Here is a 21,806-nt window from a genome sequence, read left to right on the forward strand (position 1 = left end):
CCAGGATGCCATTGGCCTTCTTGGCCACATCTGAGGTCAAACAATAAGACAGAGAGGAACCACTGCTTGGCTCCTTCCTCTGCCTAAATATGTTCCTTCATGCAGGAGCTTGTATATGGAGGTGTGTCCAAGGGTGATAGCAGTCGAAGACTGGACTGGAACAGACAGCACAGGGGCCCCATGGGACACCCCAGGAGGCCATTTACTGACCCCTGAGGTTTGCCAGATTACACTTTCAGAGAATCACTACCTGGAGTGGTGGGAATGGGGTATTTTGGTGGTTTCGCTAACAAGAATCAGTTCTTCCTTGCTGCTTATTAAACATGTCATTTGCTGCAGAGACAAGTCTTTCCTGAGAAAAAGCACTCTATTTTCTTGGGAAAACATTTGGTTAATAGAGCTGGTTGCCAAGAAATGCACTTATTTGTCTTTAACAATGTGAAGAAAATCTGCTTTTGCAATGACGGAGGCAGAGGCCCAGTGCAAATCTGGTCAGATTTGCTCTAGTGAGTGTACCCAGCACTTTTAATCTGGAGAAAAAATAAATATACATGTTTTAAATAGAAAGCCAAGGTCCCTGCCAGATATGCTTGGTCTAAATCTGGGCACGCTTGAAAGTGTCACTGAAGTCCACCTACGACGTGATGGCAGCCTTGCTGATTTCAAAGGAAAATGAGCAGAAAGTTGACTTTGCTGGACCCATATACATAAAAACGTCTCCCCAGAAAGCCAGTCCTTGGAAAACGTGAGGGATGAAAGAGTCCGTGGTTGAGTGTTGCTGAAGACCCGCCATCAGGATGGGCAGCGGCGCTGGCCCAGGCAGGCCCCATAGGATAAGTCCCACTCTGTGCTCCACAGCAGGGACGTCTCAGGCAGAGCCCCAGGCGAAGGTGGGGTTCGGGGGAACGTGGCTCTGCCCTGTGCTTGGTGACCCTCCAGAGGACCCGTGTTTGGCTCTGCATGAGCTCCCCAAGGGCAGTGGGGCCCTGGTGGGACTGGGCTTTGAGAGGGATATGCAGGGAGGGAGGAGAGTGGAGGCCTGAGTGGCCATGGAGGGAAGGAGAGGAGGGGAGGCTGGGCAGTCCCTTGCTGCCTTGTGAAGCCTTTCTCCAGTTTCAATAGGAAAGGAGATGAGTACATAGACTTTGTTTTCTGTCATGCCCTTATTTTCATGGTTTTTCCTTCTATCTGTTTCCTACCCTTCTCCTCAGGGCAGGAGTCGGTTGCTTTTGCCCCTCAGACCAAATGTTTCTGAACTCATCATGAGACAACCACCAAGGAGATGATCAGCTGCCGTTAAAGAAACCAGCTTTAAGAATTGCATTAACATTCCTCTCCCTTTTTCTTTTCTTTCAGGTTTGTCACCATGAGCCTCTTGACACTTGAGTCCATCTGCATTTTCCTGCTTCCCCAAGGTATATATAAAGTCATTGTTTTGTATCAGTGGTTTCTGTCTCAGATGCTTTCCCATCTCCAGCTGGAGTCCTATGTTCTGCAAAATGAGAACCGAATCAGTGCCTCTCCAGGAGGTTTATCCTTAAACCTCTGAAACGTAGTTCAACACAGAAAGGGGGAAAACAATAACTGGAGAAACAGCTTTTCCGAGAATTTGAACACATGACTGATTTGTATGTGACATGTCTGATATGGGAAAAGCTGAGGTAGTTATGATATTCAAAGTTCATAGATTTCTCCAGTGCAATTATTTGGTGTTTCCAGTTCTTGTGACTGTAATCTGTGAAGCCTCAGCCTGGCCAAGCTCTCATTCTTGCACTGCATCCCTGCATGTGGTGAGCAGAGGGACTGTTCTGTGCTCTGAAGCCAGGTCCTTGACATTTTTTGTGCTTTCTGTGTCCCTGGTAGAAGGAATTTCCTCCCACAGTTACACTGCTGTGTCACCAAATTACTTTCTGTGAGTGTGAAATCTATACAGTGGTTTTGCTGGTATAGGTTAAAGCTTGCATGTCTTGGTGGGTTTTTGGGGGTTTTTTTGGGGGGTTTTATTTATTTTTTTAGGGCAGTTTGTAGTGTTGATGGGTGAATTTCTGTTTGATCCCACAGTTTTGCTGGTGTTCGGTATACAAGAAGTTCATGCTGACCAGGAGATGATCGGCAAGATCTCAGCTGCTGGCCAGTGTAAGTTTGTTTTTTGAACCAAGTCTTTTGTATTTTCTGAATTCCTTCTTTCTCTGTTTTTCTTTTTTTTTCTTTTTTTTTTCTTTTTTTTTCCTTTTTTTTTTTAATTTATTGCACCCCATCCAGTCTGTAAAGTCCCCAGCAATGCTCTGGCAAGCACAGCATTGTGGCTGCTTCTGCCTTAGCCTGGCTTTTCCCCTCACTGGTATTAGTTCTTCTGGGATGCTGACCTACTGTGTTTTTCCCAAATTGGCTATTTGCCGACTGACTCGTGTTTCTGTCAGTTCCTTCAGAGTCTGTTTCAAGCGATCCTGATTCAAGGAGCCGTGTTTAATTACAGACTTGATCAGCCCTCTCATGTTGCTAATTTGTTCAAGCCTCAAACCCAGCACCAGCCATGATGCTGAGTGGGAACGACCGGGCTCTGGCTGCCCAGCAAACCACAGTCACCTACAGCTCCCTTGGCATACACACAATCAGTTACTTATGAACTGTATTGTGCATTCTCCTGCTACTCATTATTTTCTACTGTCTGTCTGTCAAGTAGTAAATTACATTTTTTCCTGTGCCAGACATGCCCTCCAGCCCCATCCCATAGCACCATGTGTTCAGCTCAGACTTTCCACCCTGGTGTGCTGTATTTGGACGTTTCTCACTGATCCACATCACCAAGAGCCCCTCAGTGGGCACAGGCATCCTGCTTACAGGTCTCTGTAAGAGCTGCATTGCTGCAGCTGTGCAGCTGCAATGTGGAGATCCCCGCTTCTTGCACCACTCAACTCCAGAGCGACCTGAAGGCCATTCTTCCACACTGAGCCCATGCTGGGATGGAGGCACAGCAGTTTTCTCTGTGCATGCTTGCACAGGCAGCTGTGGTCAGCGACTGCAGGGGAGCACCCTGGTTGTTGCATCTCCACGTTCAGATCAGGTGTGAGGGCTGACAAGCCAGGACAGTGCTAACTGAGTGGCCATGCTCCAGCTCATCCTCAATGCAGTGCTGCAGGGCAAGGCTGATTGCCCCATTAGAAGAACCAGTGACCCAGAAGGGAATGCTTTACAACTTCTAGTCCCCCATAATCTGGTGTTAGAAAACCCTAATTATAAATTCAGGTGTTTGCTAGCGGGAATGATTTGGAAAAAAAGTAGTGATAATAAAAAGATGATGCTGATAATGAGGATAGAGAAATGGCGTGAGCCAAAAGGGCTCTTAAAAAGTTGGTGTGTTTGCTCCCTGTGTTGAGCTTCTGGATTCAGTTTCCCTTGAAGTTGGTTCTGGTAAATGTTGCAGAGGTGACTTTAAAATTGCTGTGTAAATGCTTTGAAAATGTCTCTTCTGAGTCTGCAGGCTGCCTTTTTAAAAACTATTTTTGTCAGAGAAATTACGGGCTTCCACTGCAGCATAAGCACCTCAGGAACTTGTACTTGGGGGCAGTCATGTTCATGCAGGCAGGGATAATACAAGGGCACGTCTCTGAAGATGGGATAAAAGGCAGATTTTTGTGTAACATGTTTCTGTCAGTGCCTTGGAGCTGTTCAGAGAGTTTGTGTTGAGAAAAACAGGACTGTGTTTTGAAAAAAAGTGCTTCAGATGAGGCACATCTGGCTCCATGGGACCTCGTGAGTTTTGCAGACACATTCTGGGTTTGCATCCATGCCTTGGACTGGGAGAGGCTGCAGGTCCTGCTGGGCACGACTGCCTGTCCCCGCTGCTCACTGCTCCAGGTCCTCGCCGGCAAAGCAGCTCTCAGTGGTTTATGAAATCTTGCAGGCTGTGAGGGGTGAACTGGCACTGCTGCAGGCCAGAGCAGGAGTGCATGTGAGATTTGGGTTCTGAACACCGGGCTGCCCCAGTCCGTGCTCAGGAGGTTCATTTGTCTGGGCATGCTGCTGTTGGCTTTCTGCTTCTGGAGAGCGAGACTAATAAAGTGCATTTTCACAGTGTATATTTTTCTTTCCTAGTGATGCAGTGCTCTGCTTCGTTAGATGTCCTTTTCCTCTTGGACGGCTCCTACAGCATTGGCAAAGGAAGCTTTGAAAGGTCTAAGCTCTTTGCAGGCAAGCTCTGTGATGCCTTGGACATCCATCCAGACAGGGTGAGTGTCAGGAATGTCTCATTTTAGTTTCAAGCCCCTTGGCAATGTGTGGAAGGGCCAGTGATAACATGCTGAGTGAAATTGCAAAATTCAGCCTAACAGCTATCATGGGTCAGAGTATTCAGCGAGATGCAGTGGAGGTTTGTGAAGCAGTGGGGTTGGAGGACACTTCTTGATTCTTCACAGATTTTAAACAGTTCCATTTGGTTTTGAGAAAAGATGTAATCTTTCAGGTTAAAGATTTTTTAGGGGTTTTTTGACTGATTTTTTTATTTTGGTTTGGATGCTCACAGATTAAAATCATTTGAGCTTTCTGTTGTTTTTCCTTGGAAAGTTGCAGAATTATTCTCCAGGAAGTTAATCACCTTTATTTACAGAGATAAATGATACAGTCTGCTTACTCTGCTTCTCCTAGAAGGTCTCTATCCCAAAATAAGCCAAGAGGGCAGAAGGGAAGGAGTTAATTGCAAGGCACCAGCTGTATACTGAGGCATCTGGGGGCCTCCCAGATACCACCGCACTCCCCACCTGCTAGTGGTGCAGTGCACTTAATGCTGGTGCTCACCACAGAGAAGAGCACAGACCTGGCCAGCTGAGATACAAGCAGCTGGCATTTACAGATACCCAGTATAAAACACACTAAGATAAATGGACAGGTGTGGCTATGCCAAGTTCTTTCTTGTCCACTCCTATTCTGGACCTTGGTTCAAATCAAAGTCTAATTTTAAATGCTGTGTGTCTGAAAGGAGTGATGGAAGCTGTGCCACTGCAGCCACAGTCTAGGCTCCCTTGGGTCTTACTTGCTCCCCAAAGCCAACCTTGGGGCACCTTTGGGCCTGAATGACACATCTTGGGGTTTTTCTGAAGGGATTTAAAGCCAAACCCAGCTGTCGTTCCAGCTGTGCATCCAGTCCCACATCACACTGTCCCTGGCTGGGGGCCTTGGAGCAGGCTGGGATGGTTGCTGTACTCGATTCCCTGCCAGAGCCTTTCCAATTAAATGTCAACTAAAGGTCTTTGGGAAGGTTGTGGCAGGGAAGCAAGGTCTCTGTGTAGCAGGAAAAGGAACCTGAGATAGAACAGAGATTGGATTATGGGCCTGCTGCAGCTTTGAGGACCCCTGGTCCGTGTCTGATGCTCCAGAGAGGTCTGAGAGCAAAGGAACACGGATAGGTCTTGTGTTTGCTCCTGGTTTCCATGTCAGAGATGCTTAGACTTGTGCCCAAAAACCTCCTCCAGACCAACTACCACCACTGCTCCCGGTCCTAAAATCAAAAGCTACTCCTCTGCCCCTGTTGCAGGGTCATTTGGAAGCTGAAATCACTATCACCTTCCATCATTTTTTGATCTAAGAAATCTTTCACCCTTCAGATCTCAGCTCACTGCCATACAGCACAGGAAGCTTTCTGCAGCCTGGGTAATGATGGGGAGGAGATAAAGTGCGTGTGTGAAGCTCTGAGGGATGCTAGGTGGGCCAGGTCGAACGGGCATTTCCTTTTTGTGGCCTGTGTTATATTAGCTGAAAGTAGAGACTTGCATCTAGGAACCAACTGCAATGTAGGCTTAGGCAAAAGAATTCGAACGTTTACTATTTGCAGATTGGTGGTTTGTTTTTTTTTAAATACCATCCTTCCCCTGGTCTTTGTCTCAGTCCTCACATAGACTTCAATGTCATCACGTTCCATAAAACGTCTTGTAAGGCTTCAGTGAAATATTCTGGATGTACTGACCAATACAGACTATTTCAGCTGTTTGCATTTTCAACAATAGGAAGTGGTTTTAGAGGAGGTAGTGGAAAAATAATTGCTTTTGCATTGCCTGCTGTGCTCAGTGTCAGAGGGAGCTGCTTTTAGTAATGGAAAGATTGCCTGCACAGTGTGTAAATGACTTGGTGTAAAAGGTGCTATTTTTAAACTTGCTGTCCTTGAGGCTACTGGCTCCTCCAAGTGGATAAGTGCAGGTCTTGGGCTGCCTGTAACTGCAGCAAAGGCTCCCGTTGCTTGCAGATAAAGTTTTTTTGCCTTGTTTATAGTCTGTATAGGTGATGCTGTGGGTTTTTTTCTCTTTTTTGAAGTTCATTTAGATTGCCAGTGGCTCAACATGCAAAACAGTGCTTGTCTCGATACAGTATAGCGCTCCCAAATCTGTAAATTCATCAGAAGAGTAGAACTCTCACAAGCACCTTTCGTAATTTTTAACCTTTTCTTTTAGGTCCGCGTGGGAATGATGCAGTTTAGCTCAACTCCCCACCTTGAATTCCCATTGGATTTGTATCTAACCAAAGAAGAAGTGAAAGAGAGAATCAAGAGGGTTGTATTCAGGTCAGCTTATTTTACAGCTTTTCTCTTTAACTGGACTGTGAATGATCTCTGGACTCTGAGGTTTTTGAGGTCCAGACATCTCCGCCTCTGTTGTGCATACACCAACGTCATGCCCCCAAAGAGGAGGGTGGATGGACACTGTCTGTGGTCCGTAATCCACAGTCCGCTAAAAATGGGCAACCCGGTCTGTCTTTGTCAGTGAAAGTTGATAGGGGAGAACGTTTTCAGTGTCTCACTATAACATGGTAAATAAAAGAGAGTTTTTCTGGCCATTTGCACCAGGCTGTGGGTTACATCCTTGCAGGGAAAAGCAAGTGTGGCATTCCCATATGGCTGAGCAGCGTGCATCTTCATTTTTTGTTTGTTACAGTTTTCTTTGTCCTGTGAGGTAGTGATGAATCGCTGGTCCCTAGGTGTCTCTGCATATCTGTCTGCTGAATTCAAGAGGATCAGGTTTTCAGACAGAAGCCTTTTTTCTTCCTGAGTGTTAAGACTTGGATGTCTTCCCACGACCTCAGGAAATGGAGCCAGAAGCCCAGAGAAACACTTTCCTTAGACCCTCTCAAAATCCAAACTTTTCATCTCCAAGAAACACATTTGGATCTACAAAGGACCTGACAAGCACCCCAAAATAACACTTGTTTGGATGATAGATGTGCTGTGGCCTGCAGGTGTCTGCTCTTTCTTTAGATGATCTGCATTAGAGCTAAAGGTTAGCTCAACATTTGCCGTGGATATTTGCTATTCTCAGCATGATGTACATATTGCAAACAAATGTGATAACTTTTGACTTTTTCAAGCAAGATTAATTGGCTGGGTTTTGTTGCATTGCTTTTGGTAAGTTTATCAGATCAAGAAAACCTCTTGTATAATGTTACAGGAAAAACTTACCAGAAAACAAGATACACTCCTCCTCTTTGGCTCTCGTTTAAAAGTCCGTGAGAGCAGAGAAAGTGAAGCAGTGTTTGGTGCCTGGCACTGAAATTCCGTGATGACAACACACGGGGGCTGACAGATCGAACAGGAAAAATGACCTTGTGCTTGGCTGTTTCATCGAGTTTAAATGAAAAGCTGACATTTCAAAGTAGACAAAATAGTTATGGATGGATTCCAGTTGGCTTCTGAAAAATCGGGGTGTTTGATGCCTCGGTTCCGAGGCTCCCTGATGTGCTTCTGATGAGCCTTTGGCCAGAGAGGCGTTTTCCGACTTCAGCCCTGAGCTCTGTGCGTGGAGCTGGAAGCGCTTGGAAGGAGGCAGCACCGGGCTGAAGTGAAGCTTTGTGATTTATTCAGAGGCTGCTGGTCTCTCTCTGTGAATCCCATCCAAGTAGCTTGTCAGCTCATTGGCCAATTTCAGCCAAATTTGGGAGTAATCTCAGAAGCTAAATTTCGTATGGATTTCTTTTATACAAGTCAATGGCTGGTACATGAGAGAAACCTTCTTAGTGCTGTTCCTGGGGAAAGACAGCAGATAAAGTCCTTTGGCTTTAGGAAGTCCTTACTGGAGTCATGCCTCAAGCATGCATCCACTGTGTCAAAAACCACCGAAACTCCAAATGCAAATTGGTAAGAAAAAAAATGCAGAGATTCTTTATTAACTTTTTCTAATGCTTAGGGCTCACATGGACACATCTTATGGAGCTCATCGAGATTTAGTCATCAGCCTGACTATGCATAATGTATTTCCTCTCATGCACAGCACTTTTCACTGAAGTGCCTGACAGCTACTGACATTTGGTCAGGAAAAGGCAGATTTGGACATGGTATGAACACATGGTCATTAAGTACACTTTGAAATGGTGGAGTGCAGAGGAGGAAGTATGAAAAAAAAGGAAATTTAAAGCAAAGGGGCTTAGCAGGTACTGAATTAAAAATTTTCTATGAAAATCAGAGAGTAGACAGAAAAGAATGAACTTGGGCATGATCAAATGCTTTTCTAAAGCAACCAAATCAAGTGCTATAGCAAGGGAAGGACATTCAGAAAGGAAATGAGGTGTTTTTGTGTCAACACAGCTGAAGGAGAACATGATGCCTCCAAGAAGGGCGTAACACTTGTATTTGGGTTCCCCTTGTTTGCTTGGATGGAAATAAAAGCAGCCCTAAAAGGCTGCTAATAGGAAGTGATTTATAAGACAGCTCCTTGGACAGAATTAAAAGGCAGCTGGAAATGTTTCCTGTGATACAGTGGCTTAATGATCAACAGGTCTGGAGTGTGTTCCCAGTGAGTGGGGCTCTCTCTGGTATCAAATGTCTGGTGGTGGATGGTACATTACAGAGCTCTTGCATTGTGTAGGTGGAGAATGACTAAGAAAGGAAGAGGGAGACTCATGTCCATGCAGGATTTACCCCTTGGGTTAAGCCATGACGTATGTTTAGCCCTCCAACAACAGAAAGAGATAACGTGTTGTAGGCAGGGATCAAAGCTAGCTGAAGAACTTGCAGTCCAGGTTGCCCTTGTTTTTCACCTGGGATGAAAGGCTTTTGCCCAGTGTGTTGTGTTGCAGTGAGGTCTTATCTTGGTGATGACTGGATGGGGAATGCTGGTGACTGATGTGAAGCTTGGGTTGGTTGCACAAGGTGAGTGGCAGCAGGGGATGGGGTGCCTGGGTAGCCCAAGTCTCTGAGTGTGGCAGGTAGACGAGAAGTTGAGGCAGCTAGGATCCAGCTGCATAGGCCACCAAATCTCTGCAAGACAGAGTTGTGACCATCTTCTGCCTCCTCTCCAAGGTCTCTGTTAGGATTCCCATGGCTTTTACTTAAAGAAATCTTTGGTGTTTGGCTCATAGTGTAATCATTCCTACCTCAGCCCGACAGAGATGATAATTGTTCATATATTTTATGGCATTTCATGATATGTAAAATATGGAGCCCAGTCTTGAGTAGGCATCTGTAACAGCTGATTAAAGTTATATCTTGAAAGCAGAGGACAGTCCCTGCGCCAGGGAGCTCACTAGCAGGAAATAGCAACTAGAGTAAATGTGCAGCCCATGCAAACAACCACATCTTGTCCTTCCACTCCTAGACCTCTGTGTATGTACAGCACTTCTCTTTTTATTCCCCTCTGCTTTATTTTCAGCACTCTCTGCAATGAGGGGCTCCTTCCCAGTTCACATCCAGTATGCCATCAGCAAAGTGACCCCAGCACTGTGCAGACACTGGACATAACCCTGTGGGCCTGCAGTGAGCATCTCTTCTCTTGGGTGCACTTTGCTGCCAGAGGGACCTCCATTTTCCGTGCCCAGGGCTTTATGCAGGTTTGCAGGGTACGCCTTAGACAGCTCCAGTACCCATGGGCTCAGCAGAGCAGTCGGTTAAGGAGGCATCCAGCAGTCAGCAAATCTGACTCTTTAATAATCTCACAAGAAATGAGTCCCAGGATTTCTAGATTTTCTAAGTAATTTCTCACTGAAGCTGTTCTTTGGCAAGCTGTAGCTTATTTTCTACTGAAATTGCATTCAAGGTTGCTTTTCCTTAGAAGTTATGGCACAGCTGCAAGGCTTGATGTCTGCCATTCCCTAGCGCTTAGCAGCAGCCCATTTTACCTGCTGATTTATGTCGCCACTGGAATGCGCTCCCTTTGGCTTCCAAGTCCGTGTGTGTGTTTAGTATTTTGCTAGTGGGAGGATTGCTGAGTATTGAACTAATTGCTCTCTACCTCAGAAGTGTTTCCTTCTCCAGGACAGAATTCAGGGGCTGTCAAAGTATTGAGGTAGCTGGCTCCCATCTCCAAAATGAGAAGTGAGGGGTGAACATCAATGGCTGGTGCACCTTCCCTATCAAACCAGCACTGCTGCAGCAAGCAAGCTAGCAGATGAGGGTTCAGTCCTCCTGAGTTCCAGGAATACACTAAGAAGCTTTCAGCATTTGTATTTTCAGGAGCTTTACCACAGGATGGACAAATTACTTTTTGTAGAAAATCAAATTAACCTGCAGATGAACCAGGGAGAGAAAGGCAAGCACTCTCTGCGTGCTGTTGGGCTGCCGACTCTCAGTTACAAGCTGGGACTGCTCCCTGCCTTAGCTCTTGGTCCAAGAACAGCAGAAGATCCCTTGGAGGGAAAGGGAAGATACATAGCCAGAGTTTATGGCATTTATGCATCAAGAGAAGCAAATTTTGATCTTTGTTCATTTTGCCCACTTGTACTGTGAAAGAAGTGGTGGTTAGACAGGTTTTCCACACAACTCTTGAAGAAGTGACTGCAGTATTCAGATGGAAAAACAGAAGCAGTTGAGACATTTGTCAAAGCTGTAAATAAAACTCAAATATTTGAGAGCTGTGATTCCTGCTCCAATGGTAGGAACTCTGTTGTGTTGTTAGAAGTCTTCTGGAGACCACTCTGGGTTGGAGAAGAGGGAGGTAAAGGTGGGTAAATGGGACCTATGGGTAGGAAGATGACATGAGTGACAGGATTAGACATCTCTTTCTGGCAGAAATATGCCAAGTTCCCCACTACCAGAGGGTGGAAATTTGAAAAGAAAATGGTAAATTCAATAGCAGAAGAGCTTTTATTTTGTCTTTTCTGATTTTATCTCTTTTCTTTCTAGAGGTGGGAGCACAGAGACAGGCCGGGCACTGAAGTACATTCTCCGCAAGGGATTCCCTGGTGGCAGAAATTCAACTGTCCCTGAAGTCCTGATCATCATTTCAGATGGAAAGTCCCAAGGCAGCATTGCAATGCCTGCGATGCAGGTGAAGGAGAAAGGGACCACAGTTTTTGCAGTGGGAATCAAGTTTCCAAGGTAGGAAACTTTCCAGAGAGTTGGGAGTGGAGGCTCAGTTGGCCAAGTGGCAAATCCTAGCAAGTGAGTGGCAGTCTTCTACTAGATAGGAGTTTTGGAAAGAGAAAATTTGGAAAGTGACATAATTATGAATGAAACACAAATTTGGTGGCTAGTGTGTAAGGAGGACCAGAGTTGGTGATGGTAGCTCTTACATTGAATAGAGCTACGCTACTGCCTGAGACTAAACACACCGGGATCTTGGAAGCTGTTTGAAGGGCGTCACGGTTTTGCATCAGCTATTTGCTGCACAGGGTTTTGTTTGATACTCAGTTCTTCGGGGCTGACCAAGCAGTTGAACCCCTCCTTGCTCTGCAGGTGGGAGGAGCTGCATGTGCTGGCTAGCGAGCCCCCCGAGCAGCACGTGCTCTTTGCTGGAGATGCTGGCGATGCTGCCAATGGCCTCTACAGCACCCTCACCAGCTCTGTCTGCAGGGCCACCATTCCAGGTAAGCCCTCTCCTGCCCCCACCTTCATACTTCGAGCTTGGACCTCACTGGGTGAGGAAAATGAGGCAGCATCAGAAAGCATGCAGGGGAGTTAGCAGGTTTTGCACTTTGAGGCCAGCCTGCTTCTGGTGCCCGGTTTGGATGGCAAGTTACCTCTTCAGATACCTGCGAGCTGCAGGATCCTAAATTTTTCTGTGTCTCAGTTCACTTCTGAAAATAGGAACATTGGTCCTTGCTCATGCCGTGGTGGGTAGAGAGATAAACACAGTTGTGTTAAATCTTCTCATGGACTCAACTGTGTGTTAAGGGACGGGCAACAGGGACTTGCAAGAGATAGAAATGATAGAGTTTGAGTGGTCCAGAGGTAGAAGAAAATCAAATACATGAATGATAAAGGCACCAGAGGGGCTGAAAGGTTGTTGTTGAACCCTGAACTCAGAAGTGCAAGTTTTATAGCAGACCAAAGGAGACTGAAGAATGAACACCCCAGAAAGTGGGGTAGACTGGTGAGCTTGTTGACAGAAAATTTCTCTTCCGGGGTCTCATGGAAGCTCTTTGAAGCACTACCTGGTCTGCTATTGGCAGGTAGATGAGGAAGACTAACCCATTTCAAAATGATGCTCCACTCACACACAGACTTTGTATTTTCAGGCAACTGATCCTGGCTTGGATTTGTTCTTTGCTGCAGGTTGCAAAGTTGAATCCCACCCCTGCGAACGCCGGACCCTGGAGACCGTGAAAGAGCTGGCTGGAAACTACGTGTGCTGGAAAGGCTCAAAGCAGCCAAATGCAGTGCGTGCGTCGCTGTGCCCTTTCTACAGGTGAGTTGGACACCCACATCTCTAGAAGTGAGAGGGACTGAGAGAAGATGAGAGATAGAGTAATGAGGCTTTTATCTGACCTTGGCTTTTTACTGAGATGAAGATCCCTCAGAAGACTGATGCAAACGTGGTCTCTAGACCTAGGGAGATGTTCTCCCTGCTCTGACCATTGGCTGGTCTGAGAAGCAAAGGGTAAGAGGAGGAGCTGAGACAAAGACGCAGAAGGTGATTAGCCGAAGAGTGCCATAAATATTATAAATGGTATTGGGATTAGTTTCCCACCTGTTGAACTGAGATGCTTTGAAGTTTTTATCTCTGTACCAACTCTATGCTTCAGAGGGTTTCTGTGTCTGGCTCCCTGTGTTGGTGCTAGCTCCATTTGCATCCACTCGGGCTTTCTTCCTTTCAGAGAAACCACTTTTCCTTTGCTTGGCTGCCATGGGGGACTTGGGAAGGATTTTCTTATGGAGAGGCTGCAATCACTGGCAGAAAATGTCTCCAGTCATAGTATGGCAGTGCCAAAACTGGGGCACACAAAGAGCTGCATTGGCAGTGAGCTGCAGGAGGGAAATGTCCTCTTATCCGGACAGAGAAGGCTGGAACTGAGAACCCATAAAGCATGTCGGGTCCTTTAAATAATAATGTCACTGCAGTCAGTGCAGTGGGGGAAATGCTTTAAAAATGAGCTGTGAAGGGAAAGGCAGCTTCGTGCTCTCTTTGCTGATAAAAACCTGAGTGAAAGCGGTGGTGTACAGAAATCGGTAGAGGGGGTTGTTTTTCCTTTGAAGAGGTGCTTCGTGTGCTTGTTTTAATACCAGGTAGATTAATGTATGAAAATCACCCCAGATCTGGGCTGTGCATTGATAGCCTGCTACATAGATATACTGGGGGATGATTGTATGGACATGTCCGAATGGCTGTGAGTGTTTTGATTTTTCATTCCAATTTAAACCAAAATGTTGAACATCTTTTCTGTAACAACTAAAAAAAAAAATCATTTGGAGCTTTGAAAGTACTTTCATAATCCTTAAATGTAAAATGTTAAAGCAGACTTCAAAAACGAGAGTATATTTGGTGAAGTGATGTGTTTTCAAAGAAAAAATTGTTTTGTTTAGAACACAGTAAGGCCAACCTTGAAGATACCTTGTTAATCTTTAAATTCATGATAGGGTTTATTCTTCCTGTTTCAGATGGAAGAGAGTCTTGATAAAACACCCATCCAGATGCTTCCGAACAGTATGTCCAGGTAGGACTTAGCCTTTTAAAAAATTTTAGTTGCAAAGCAGGAAAAGTAATAACTAAAGAATAAAAAGATGAGTTTTTACTCTCACTTCTAAAATTTTTGTTCCAAGTGAGATATCCTTAGCAAGAAGTTGATATTATGTCTTTGTTGGGTTTTTTTTTGTCTCATGGGTATCTATCACGAGAGTTTTTTGGCTTAAAATACCTGCCTGTCATTTCTGCTTCCACTTGAGGAGCCAGTTAATCCTCATCTGCTCATGTTCCTGGGACAGGAGCTTGCAGTGCTTCCCAGTGCCTGCGGGGAGCTGCTGCTCTCCAGCCAAGGGTGCAGTGAGCTGCCTCCACTCGTTCACTTGGTACCATGAACATCACCAGTTTAGCAGGGAACCTGATACTTAACAGTTGCCAGCCTATTTTTGTGACCGTGGACATAGCTATGGTCCTTGAGTTCTGCCTTTAGCCGCATCCTTTTGCTGATTCAGATGACAGTGGCTTTATTTTCTTTGTCAGTACAATGTTGTCCAAGCAGCAGGCCAGACTCTGATCCCTTCACGGCTGGTGTAAATCTGAATGGGCTGCGTGGACTTTTGTAGTTCTGTATTTACACGGACAGAACTTAATCAGCATTATTCCGAAGCAAATAATGTGACATTTTGTTTTGCTCTCTTTGCTGCCTGCTGGAAAGCCATCCCAAAATGAAGTTACCATGGAGGTGAATGAGAGTGCACATGGCCCTGCTTTAGTTCATACTCTGCAGCAAGACAGATGAAGGCTTGACCCCTTTTCCACTGATGGCAATGCTCGTGCTGGCACAGGGTAGGAAAAGGCAGGCTCCCTGCTGACTCCCTGTCTTTCCCTTCCCTGGTCCTGTTTAGACCCCTGTGACTCCCAGCCATGCCAGAATGGGGGCACGTGTGTCCCAGAGGGCCTGGACAAGTACCACTGCCTCTGCCCAGTGGGATACGGAGGAGACATCCACTGTGGTAGGTGTGAATCTGCGCTCTCCCTCCTTCCTTCTTGGCTGTGTCCTACTTTTGCAGTTCCCATTGCATGGTCTTGGGGACGGCTGGGGTTGGGCTGCAGTGTTTGGTCTTTTCTTTCATGCTGGCTGTGACTCTGTCAGGCTCAGTGACTGGGTCTTGCTGCTCAGAAACCTGTATATGGAGAGCACCAGTATTGACAGTCTCACCCTGGTGTGGCTGCCTTTCTTTCTAAATGCAGATGTCATGTGGGCAGGAGAACAGCGAAACTGGGAGAGACACTTAAGTGTGCCTATTGGTCCCCTCCCCTCACCACTTGGGTGCAGGAGGGACTACTGATTTTGAGGGTTCAATGTAAGAAACCCAAGAAGGTCCTGAACTTCAGAAAATGCTTTGTACTACTTGCACCAGAGTCAGGAGTCCTGGTTTAAAGTGTTTTGGGGTGTTACAGATGAGGGTCTGGTGCTAGGACTCTCTCCTTTCTCCACATTATAGTGAAACTCAAAGTGTTTTCCCCAGAGTACTAAGAGAGTGGAGTTGGCATTTCTAATTTGAAGTTTGCCATCCAGAAGTCCAGGAATCCCCCCAGACTCCCATAAATATTTCCTGTCTGTAAGCCTTATGTGGCATCCAACAAAAATGAAGTGCACTCCTGGCACAGTTGTCCTCCAGCTCCTGCCGTGTCTGGCAAAATATTTAGGTTACTGGATGCAATGTCCCTTCTCCACACCACAGGGCCCAGCTGAGGTGCCTGGTGTGCTTCTCAGTTTTTCCTGAATCTGACAAATTCCTGTTTCCCTTTTCAGCACCAAAGCTGACCCTTGAGTGCAACGTGGACCTCCTTTTCCTGATGGACAGCTCAGCGGGGGTTACCCTGGAAGGGTTCCTGCGCTACAAAGCATTCCTCAAGAGGTTCCTCCAAGCAGTGATGGGCCGAGACTTGCTGATGAATGTGGGAGTGGCCCAGTATGATGATGATGTCAAGATTCCCATTGAAGTGGGCCAACACAAGAATGCGTTCAGTCTCATGAGGAGCATTGATGCTTTGAAATTCGGTGGAGGGAGGACCCTGACAGGCAGAGCCCTGCAGTACATTGCACAGCACGGTTTTAGGAGCACTGCGGTCTTTGCAGATGTACAGGATGACCTCCCAAGGGTGGTTGTCTTGCTCACTGACTCCAAGTCTCAGGATTCAGTGGCAGAAGCTGCTGAGTACATGAGGGACCGAGATCTCTTCTTGATCGGCATAGGCAGCAGCTTCATGCGAGCAGAGCTGACCAAGGTGACTGGCAATCCAAAGCAGACAGTTGTCTACTTGGACCCCCAGGACCTGTTCAACAGGATCCCAGAGCTGCAGAGAAGAATCTGCAGTGTGGACAATCCTGAAGGTAAGACTATGATACAGGCATTGTGGAATGAGTTTGTCAAACCAGAGACTAACCTTCCACTGCTGCTTTTATGATGGATCTCTATCTGTTGGTGTGAAAGGTTTGTAGATCACCCTTCACAGTGATCAGCAGTGATGAATTTTGCCCACCATTTCCCACCCCCTGGGCTTTTTTTGGCCAGAAAGGAGTACATATATATTCTGAAGAATACCATGTTTGCACTCTTCTTCACAGGCTGCCAGGCGCAGTCTCTTGATTTGGCATTTGCAGTGGATGCCTCGGCTGGAGTTGGCCCGGAGAATTTTCTGCGGCTGAGGAGCTTTGTCAGGAGCAGCTGTTTGCGCTTCAGCATCAACCGGGATGTCACCCAAATTGCCCTTGTGATCTATGGCAGCAAAGCTCACACTGTGTTCGCTTTGGACACCTACACAAGGAATTCAGCTGTCCTCCAAGCCATCGACCAAGCGCCTTTCCTGGGGAACTCAGCCTCTGCTGGCAGTGCCTTGCTGCATATTTATGGTGATGTGATAACAGTGCAGAAAGGAGCAAGACCTGGTGTCAACAAGGTGGTAGTGGTGCTCACAAATGGAGGCGGCATGGAGGATGCGGCTGCCCCAGCTCAGCAGCTGAGGGAAAATGGCATCTTGGTGTTTGTGGTTGTCATTGGGGATGCACAGAGGGACACGCTGCTGACAGTTGCTGGGTCTCCCAACTACTTGGTCCACATCTCCTCCTATGAAGACCTGCAGTATCACCAAGACCTTATCATTGAAAGAATCTGTGAAGGTGAGAGAGCATCCCATCCTTTATGCTAGTGCCACCAGCCACTGTTATTGTAAGGTTTCTCAGTGAGCTCGGTAATACCTTTTACATTTTTCAGATGGGGAAATTGTGCCATAGACATCTGGTGACTGTCCAAAGTAATCCTGTAGGAATAGGAACCAGCTTTCCTAAAAGTCAGTCCAGTGGGTGAGTTTGGGTTTAGTGTGACTGGTGCTTTCGAGCCCTGTGAGCCCTAGGTTCTCTCTTCCCTGAAAGAAAAAGAAGTTTACTCTTTTTCTGATCATGCTTTAAACCTGTAGAATTTGCTGTGCATTACCATACCCCCTGTAGTGTTGCTGGGGGGGCTTAGTGGGACACGTTTCTGCAGCCAGCAGTGCTGGTCCCTGAGCAAGGTCTCTGCTGTCTTGTTCAACAGGTTTGTGTGCAGGTGTTTGTGAATTGGTGGGTCTGAAACCTCATCCCTCGTGTTCCTCCTTAGTGTCCCTCTACTGAACTAACATGTAAGCTGTCAGAATCTTGTGCTGCACAGGATTTAATCCTAAAACCAGAATCTGCCCATTTTGAAGCATGCAGATTGTTGAACTGAGGCCTTCAGACAATTTGTGATTAATTTTGTTTCCAAATCCTTACCTCTAAAGTGGGAGGAAAGAATTTTCAAATGTTCATGTAAAAGCTCGTGTTTGTGCAAAGAAAAAAAAGTGCACTTTTTTCAAAACTTTTGAGTCCTGAGGGCCAGACCTCAGCTGCGAAAAAAATAACTCTGATACCAAGTTTGAAACACTTGCGTGCTGTGACTGCCTGTGTTTGATGGAAATCAGCCTTTCCAGAATGATAGCAGCACATGGTTAGTGGTGGTGAAAGTGCTTCTAGTTAAAATGCTATGCCTCGTTTCTCATTCAAAATAGCCTGAGCTTAACATCTACCTAATTGCTTTTGTTATGTTTTAACCTGTTTGTAAGATCAAATGAAGAAACGTGTTGAGCTTCAGCACAATCAAAGGTCCTTTTCATCTCTGGGCATGCCCATGGCTCCTTCAGCAGCGCCATCTCTTTGGGGTGGGAGCCCGTCTCCTGGCAGGCTCTGCAGACGGTTTCTACCTGGAGCTTTTCAGTGTGCTCCTATTGCAGTGGTGTTTTCAGCTGTGTTATTACAAAAACAATCTCCTGTACCATGAAATTAACTACAATGCCACGGACGAAGGGGGAGAGACGACAAAGTTCAATGAGTCAGGGTAATAACATATCATTTCCTGAGACTGAATTGCTGCTTTCATTTCATGTGCAAGTAATCGCTGCTTGTACTAGATAGCCTGGGACCAAGGGCGATGTAAAGATAAGCCTTTCATTCAGTCTTCTACTCCCAAGTCTAAGACTCAATAACTGAATCATTGTCTGTGAAAGGACTTTTAAAAATTTATGACTCATGATAAAAGTATTTGAGAAACAGACCCTGCCTCTGGACACCTGGAATATCATGTTTATTCTGAGGCTTAGCTGACAAGAGAGCAGAAAAAAAAATTATTCAGGGTCTAGGAGAAAAGATCCCAAGTATTAAATATATATTAATCTGATTAATGGAAAGAAAAGCTCTTGGGATCATAAAAGGGTATAATCCCTGAAGTGCAAGGAGCTTATTTAAGATAATACTGTGTTAACAGTAGGCATGAGTTCAGAGAAATGGTGTCTGGGCAGAATAGCTTGATTCCCCCGAACAGGGACTGCAAGGTTATGCTGTGGAGCAGCCATGGAGGGAAGTGGTGAATGCATGGCATGTGGAGCAGAGCACCATGGCAAAGCTCTCTGGGGAGCAGCCAGCACCTGGAGGATGAGTGACGTGTCCAAGAGATCGGGCTTTCATTGCCAGTGGCTCTACCAACCTGCAATGAAAGCAAAAGTGTCCATCCCTGAGGATACACTGTCAAGCAGGAGTCACCCCATCTGAGATGTCCCATGCTGAGAAAAATGTTGTTGAACCCCTAGGATTTGATTGTCAGAAACCTGAATTTCAGTGATAATTTTGCCAGTTTTAGGCGTAAGTTGAGAGTAGATGTGCACTCATGTTATCTGTACAGGGAGAATGAGCACAACGTGTGGTAAGCTGTAGAAACCATCCTGATGGATAGGGAATAGAATTTATATTCTTTCCTTCTCCTCCTTTTCATACTCCCTCTGTGCTTTTTCTACCGCAGAGCAAAGGGCAAGGCTAGTGGCTCCAGACTCCGCACCATGTAGTTGTTCAGCAGAAGAATTTCACACCCTTACCAACACTGTGGTGGTGCTGCCAGCGGACTGGAAGCAAATCCCTTTGGGATGTTGCTACTTAACCCAATGTATTCACAGCAAGGCAGCATGAAACGCTGCCAGCCCTGCTGACAGCTGGGCTCTGCTCTGTTAAGAGGGTTGGGAAAGCTGTCACATACTTCACAAGAACAGAGCTAATAACAACTTGGCCTGTGATTGCAGACTTTTCCCTCAGACCTCCTAGAAAAGAAGCCTAGAAATTTTTTCTGTGGGGTTGGGTTTTTTTTCCCATTCATGCCATCCCTGCTTCCCAGCTGACTTCTTGTCTTTGCTCCTCTCTGATGGAAACTCAGGACCACTCCAGGGCAAAGCGGAGATCTCTTCTTTGATCTCTGGGTTATACAGTTGCTGTTATTTTTGCAGTATTCTTGATGGATGTGAGTCCTAGCTATTAGTACTCTGTAAATGTGCCTGAACCTGCTGTTCTGCTTGTGTTTGCTGCAGAAGCAAAGAACCCTGTGAACCTGTGCAAACCCAACCCGTGCATGAACCAAGGCGTGTGCATCCTTGGGCCTGGGAGCTACCGGTGCGAATGCCACGGCTGGGAAGGACCCCACTGTGAGAGCAGTAAGGATCAGCAGATGACAACCACAGCAGATGTCATCCATTCTGGCCAGCCTCTCTGAATGAGTCCCACACCTCCACCTCTCCCTCTAGCAGAGAGGTGGCTGTAACTCTTGCACAGCTGTTTGGTGGCTGGATCTTGGTGCTGATGTGGCCTCTGTCACATGGAAGGTGGACAGATTTGGGCTGCTGAGAGAAACAAGGGCTTCTCTCAGGAAACTGCCCTATTTTATACATTCACTAAGTGAGTTGACTGTGAGGGGACCTCAAGAAGCTCTAAAAATTTTGGTAATCTTCTTCCACTCTGTTCTGTTGCACTTTTCCCTCTGCCCTGCTAGACTCCCAGGGTTGAAAGCTCTGGCTGCCTTCTAATGGGAGAGAGCTGTTTCTGTTGGAGTGTGACCTGCTCCCTATTGCTTTCAGTGCTTTCCATGGTGCAAAAGCCTCCCCATTGCCTTCTTCCTCTTCAGCAGGGGAACAGTGGCCAGGAGGGGGTGAGCCCATGGCTCCCTAGAGGTGGTCCTGTGTCCATAGTGAGAAGTTCTCAATCAAGTGTGTTTCCCCTTCCCCCAATATTGTGCTCTTCACCTGAGCCCAGGAGTTCTGACTTCCACCCCTCTAATGTCTGTCACCTAGGGCCCAGAGGATCCTTGTTGGGTTTTAATGGGCTGAGCGTGAGCTTGTCCCTTGGTTCTAAAGCCCTTATCTCGTGTCTGTGCTTCTCTTCTGCAACAGGAGTCCTCCGGGGTGATTCTCCGAGATCCTCGTTCCTTCCTTCGCACTCTCACGTGCAGTGGAGTCCAAGGGATTTGCAGCACTTCTCCAGAGCCGCCTGGCACACCAAGAGGCACCTGGATCAGAGACACTGACACATGCACCGAGTGCTCCAGTTCTCCATCCAGGAACGCTTACTGCTGCTCACAGGCACCACTGTCCTTGGCAGCGGCTGAGTTGCTCCAGCCCAGGGACTGTATTGAGGCCATTCCCAGTTCCTGCATTGCACAGACTGGGCTTCCCAGTTCTGTCTTCCTCTTTTTTTTCTTAAATTGAAGTAAATATTTGTGTTTAAGTATTTATTATTGGCATTTTGCATTTCCTCATGATTCTAGTGCCGTGTGATTATTTTTTTTTAACAGAATTCTTGAGAGATCTTTGAGTTAGTCTAAAAATTTGCAGATGTCTGAGCAATTCTGGAGCCCCTGCTGAAGAGGTGTAACATAGACCATGCACTAGCAGCCAGGTGCTGGAGTAACTGGCTTTGTTACACACAGTAAGACAATAGAAGAAGGAAGGAGAACTGATTACAGGCCTCTGTTCTGTTTTGTAAGTTGTCCGTGCAGTTTTCTTCTCTGAATTATTTGGTATGATTGAATATGTTTTATCTTCATGGGCATTTTGTAGTTGTATTTTTTTGATAAGGAGAGGTTTGAAATTGATTGGTTTTGCAAGAGATTTCATTGGTTTGTGCAACTCCAAACAGAGCTGTGACAGTGTGTGTTGCTGTTTTAGTAGGTGCATTGACTGTTTTTCTCCTAGATTTGGCCCAGGTCAAATCCACTTACCTGTGCTGCAAACACACTAGGTAAGGGCAATCACCTAACCATTTCCAAAGGTCTGGTCTGTTGTAGGCTCTGGACAGAGCTGTGGTTTGCACCATCCTGCTGGGTCTGTGGACCTTGGTCTATCTGCTTTTAGGTTTAACTCTATTCCTCCCCTCCCAGCCTGACTTTTATGTTGCAGCCACAGTCTGACTTGGAGGGGACAGGACTAGGACAGCCTCCCGAGAGGCTTTTTTTACAGGTGCTGGGAGCAGAGCATGGCAGGCAATGTGCAGGTCAGAAGAGGAAGAGGCCTGGACCTCTCCTCCCAGATCTCACTCACCCTTTCCTTTCTCCTCCTGCTGGCCACTTCTTTGCTCCCTCCTTTGTTGGTATGTATTCTTATCTTACT

At 46.4% G+C, this 21,806-nt stretch overlaps 1 protein-coding gene across 1 annotated transcript; it reads left to right on the forward strand.

Annotated features, from left to right (window-relative positions):
• Window positions 1-1,356: 1,356 nt before the first annotated feature.
• Window positions 1,357-20,725, forward strand: VWA2 (von Willebrand factor A domain containing 2; the record flags this gene model as incomplete). Its single annotated transcript, XM_010193691.1, has 13 exons — window positions 1,357-1,415; window positions 2,062-2,136; window positions 4,096-4,229; window positions 6,441-6,550; window positions 11,096-11,290; window positions 11,648-11,778; window positions 12,467-12,599; window positions 13,790-13,845; window positions 14,717-14,824; window positions 15,628-16,209; window positions 16,444-16,995; window positions 19,737-19,859; window positions 20,592-20,725. Coding segments are annotated over 13 exons (2,392 nt in total), but the record flags the coding sequence as incomplete, so codon positions are not given.
• Between the last annotated feature and the right edge of the window lie 1,081 nt (window positions 20,726-21,806).

The sequence above is a fragment of the Mesitornis unicolor genome, unplaced genomic scaffold, assembly GCF_000695765.1.
Source record: "Mesitornis unicolor isolate BGI_N332 unplaced genomic scaffold, ASM69576v1 scaffold46771, whole genome shotgun sequence".
Classification (NCBI taxonomy): Eukaryota; Metazoa; Chordata; class Aves; order Mesitornithiformes; family Mesitornithidae; genus Mesitornis; species Mesitornis unicolor.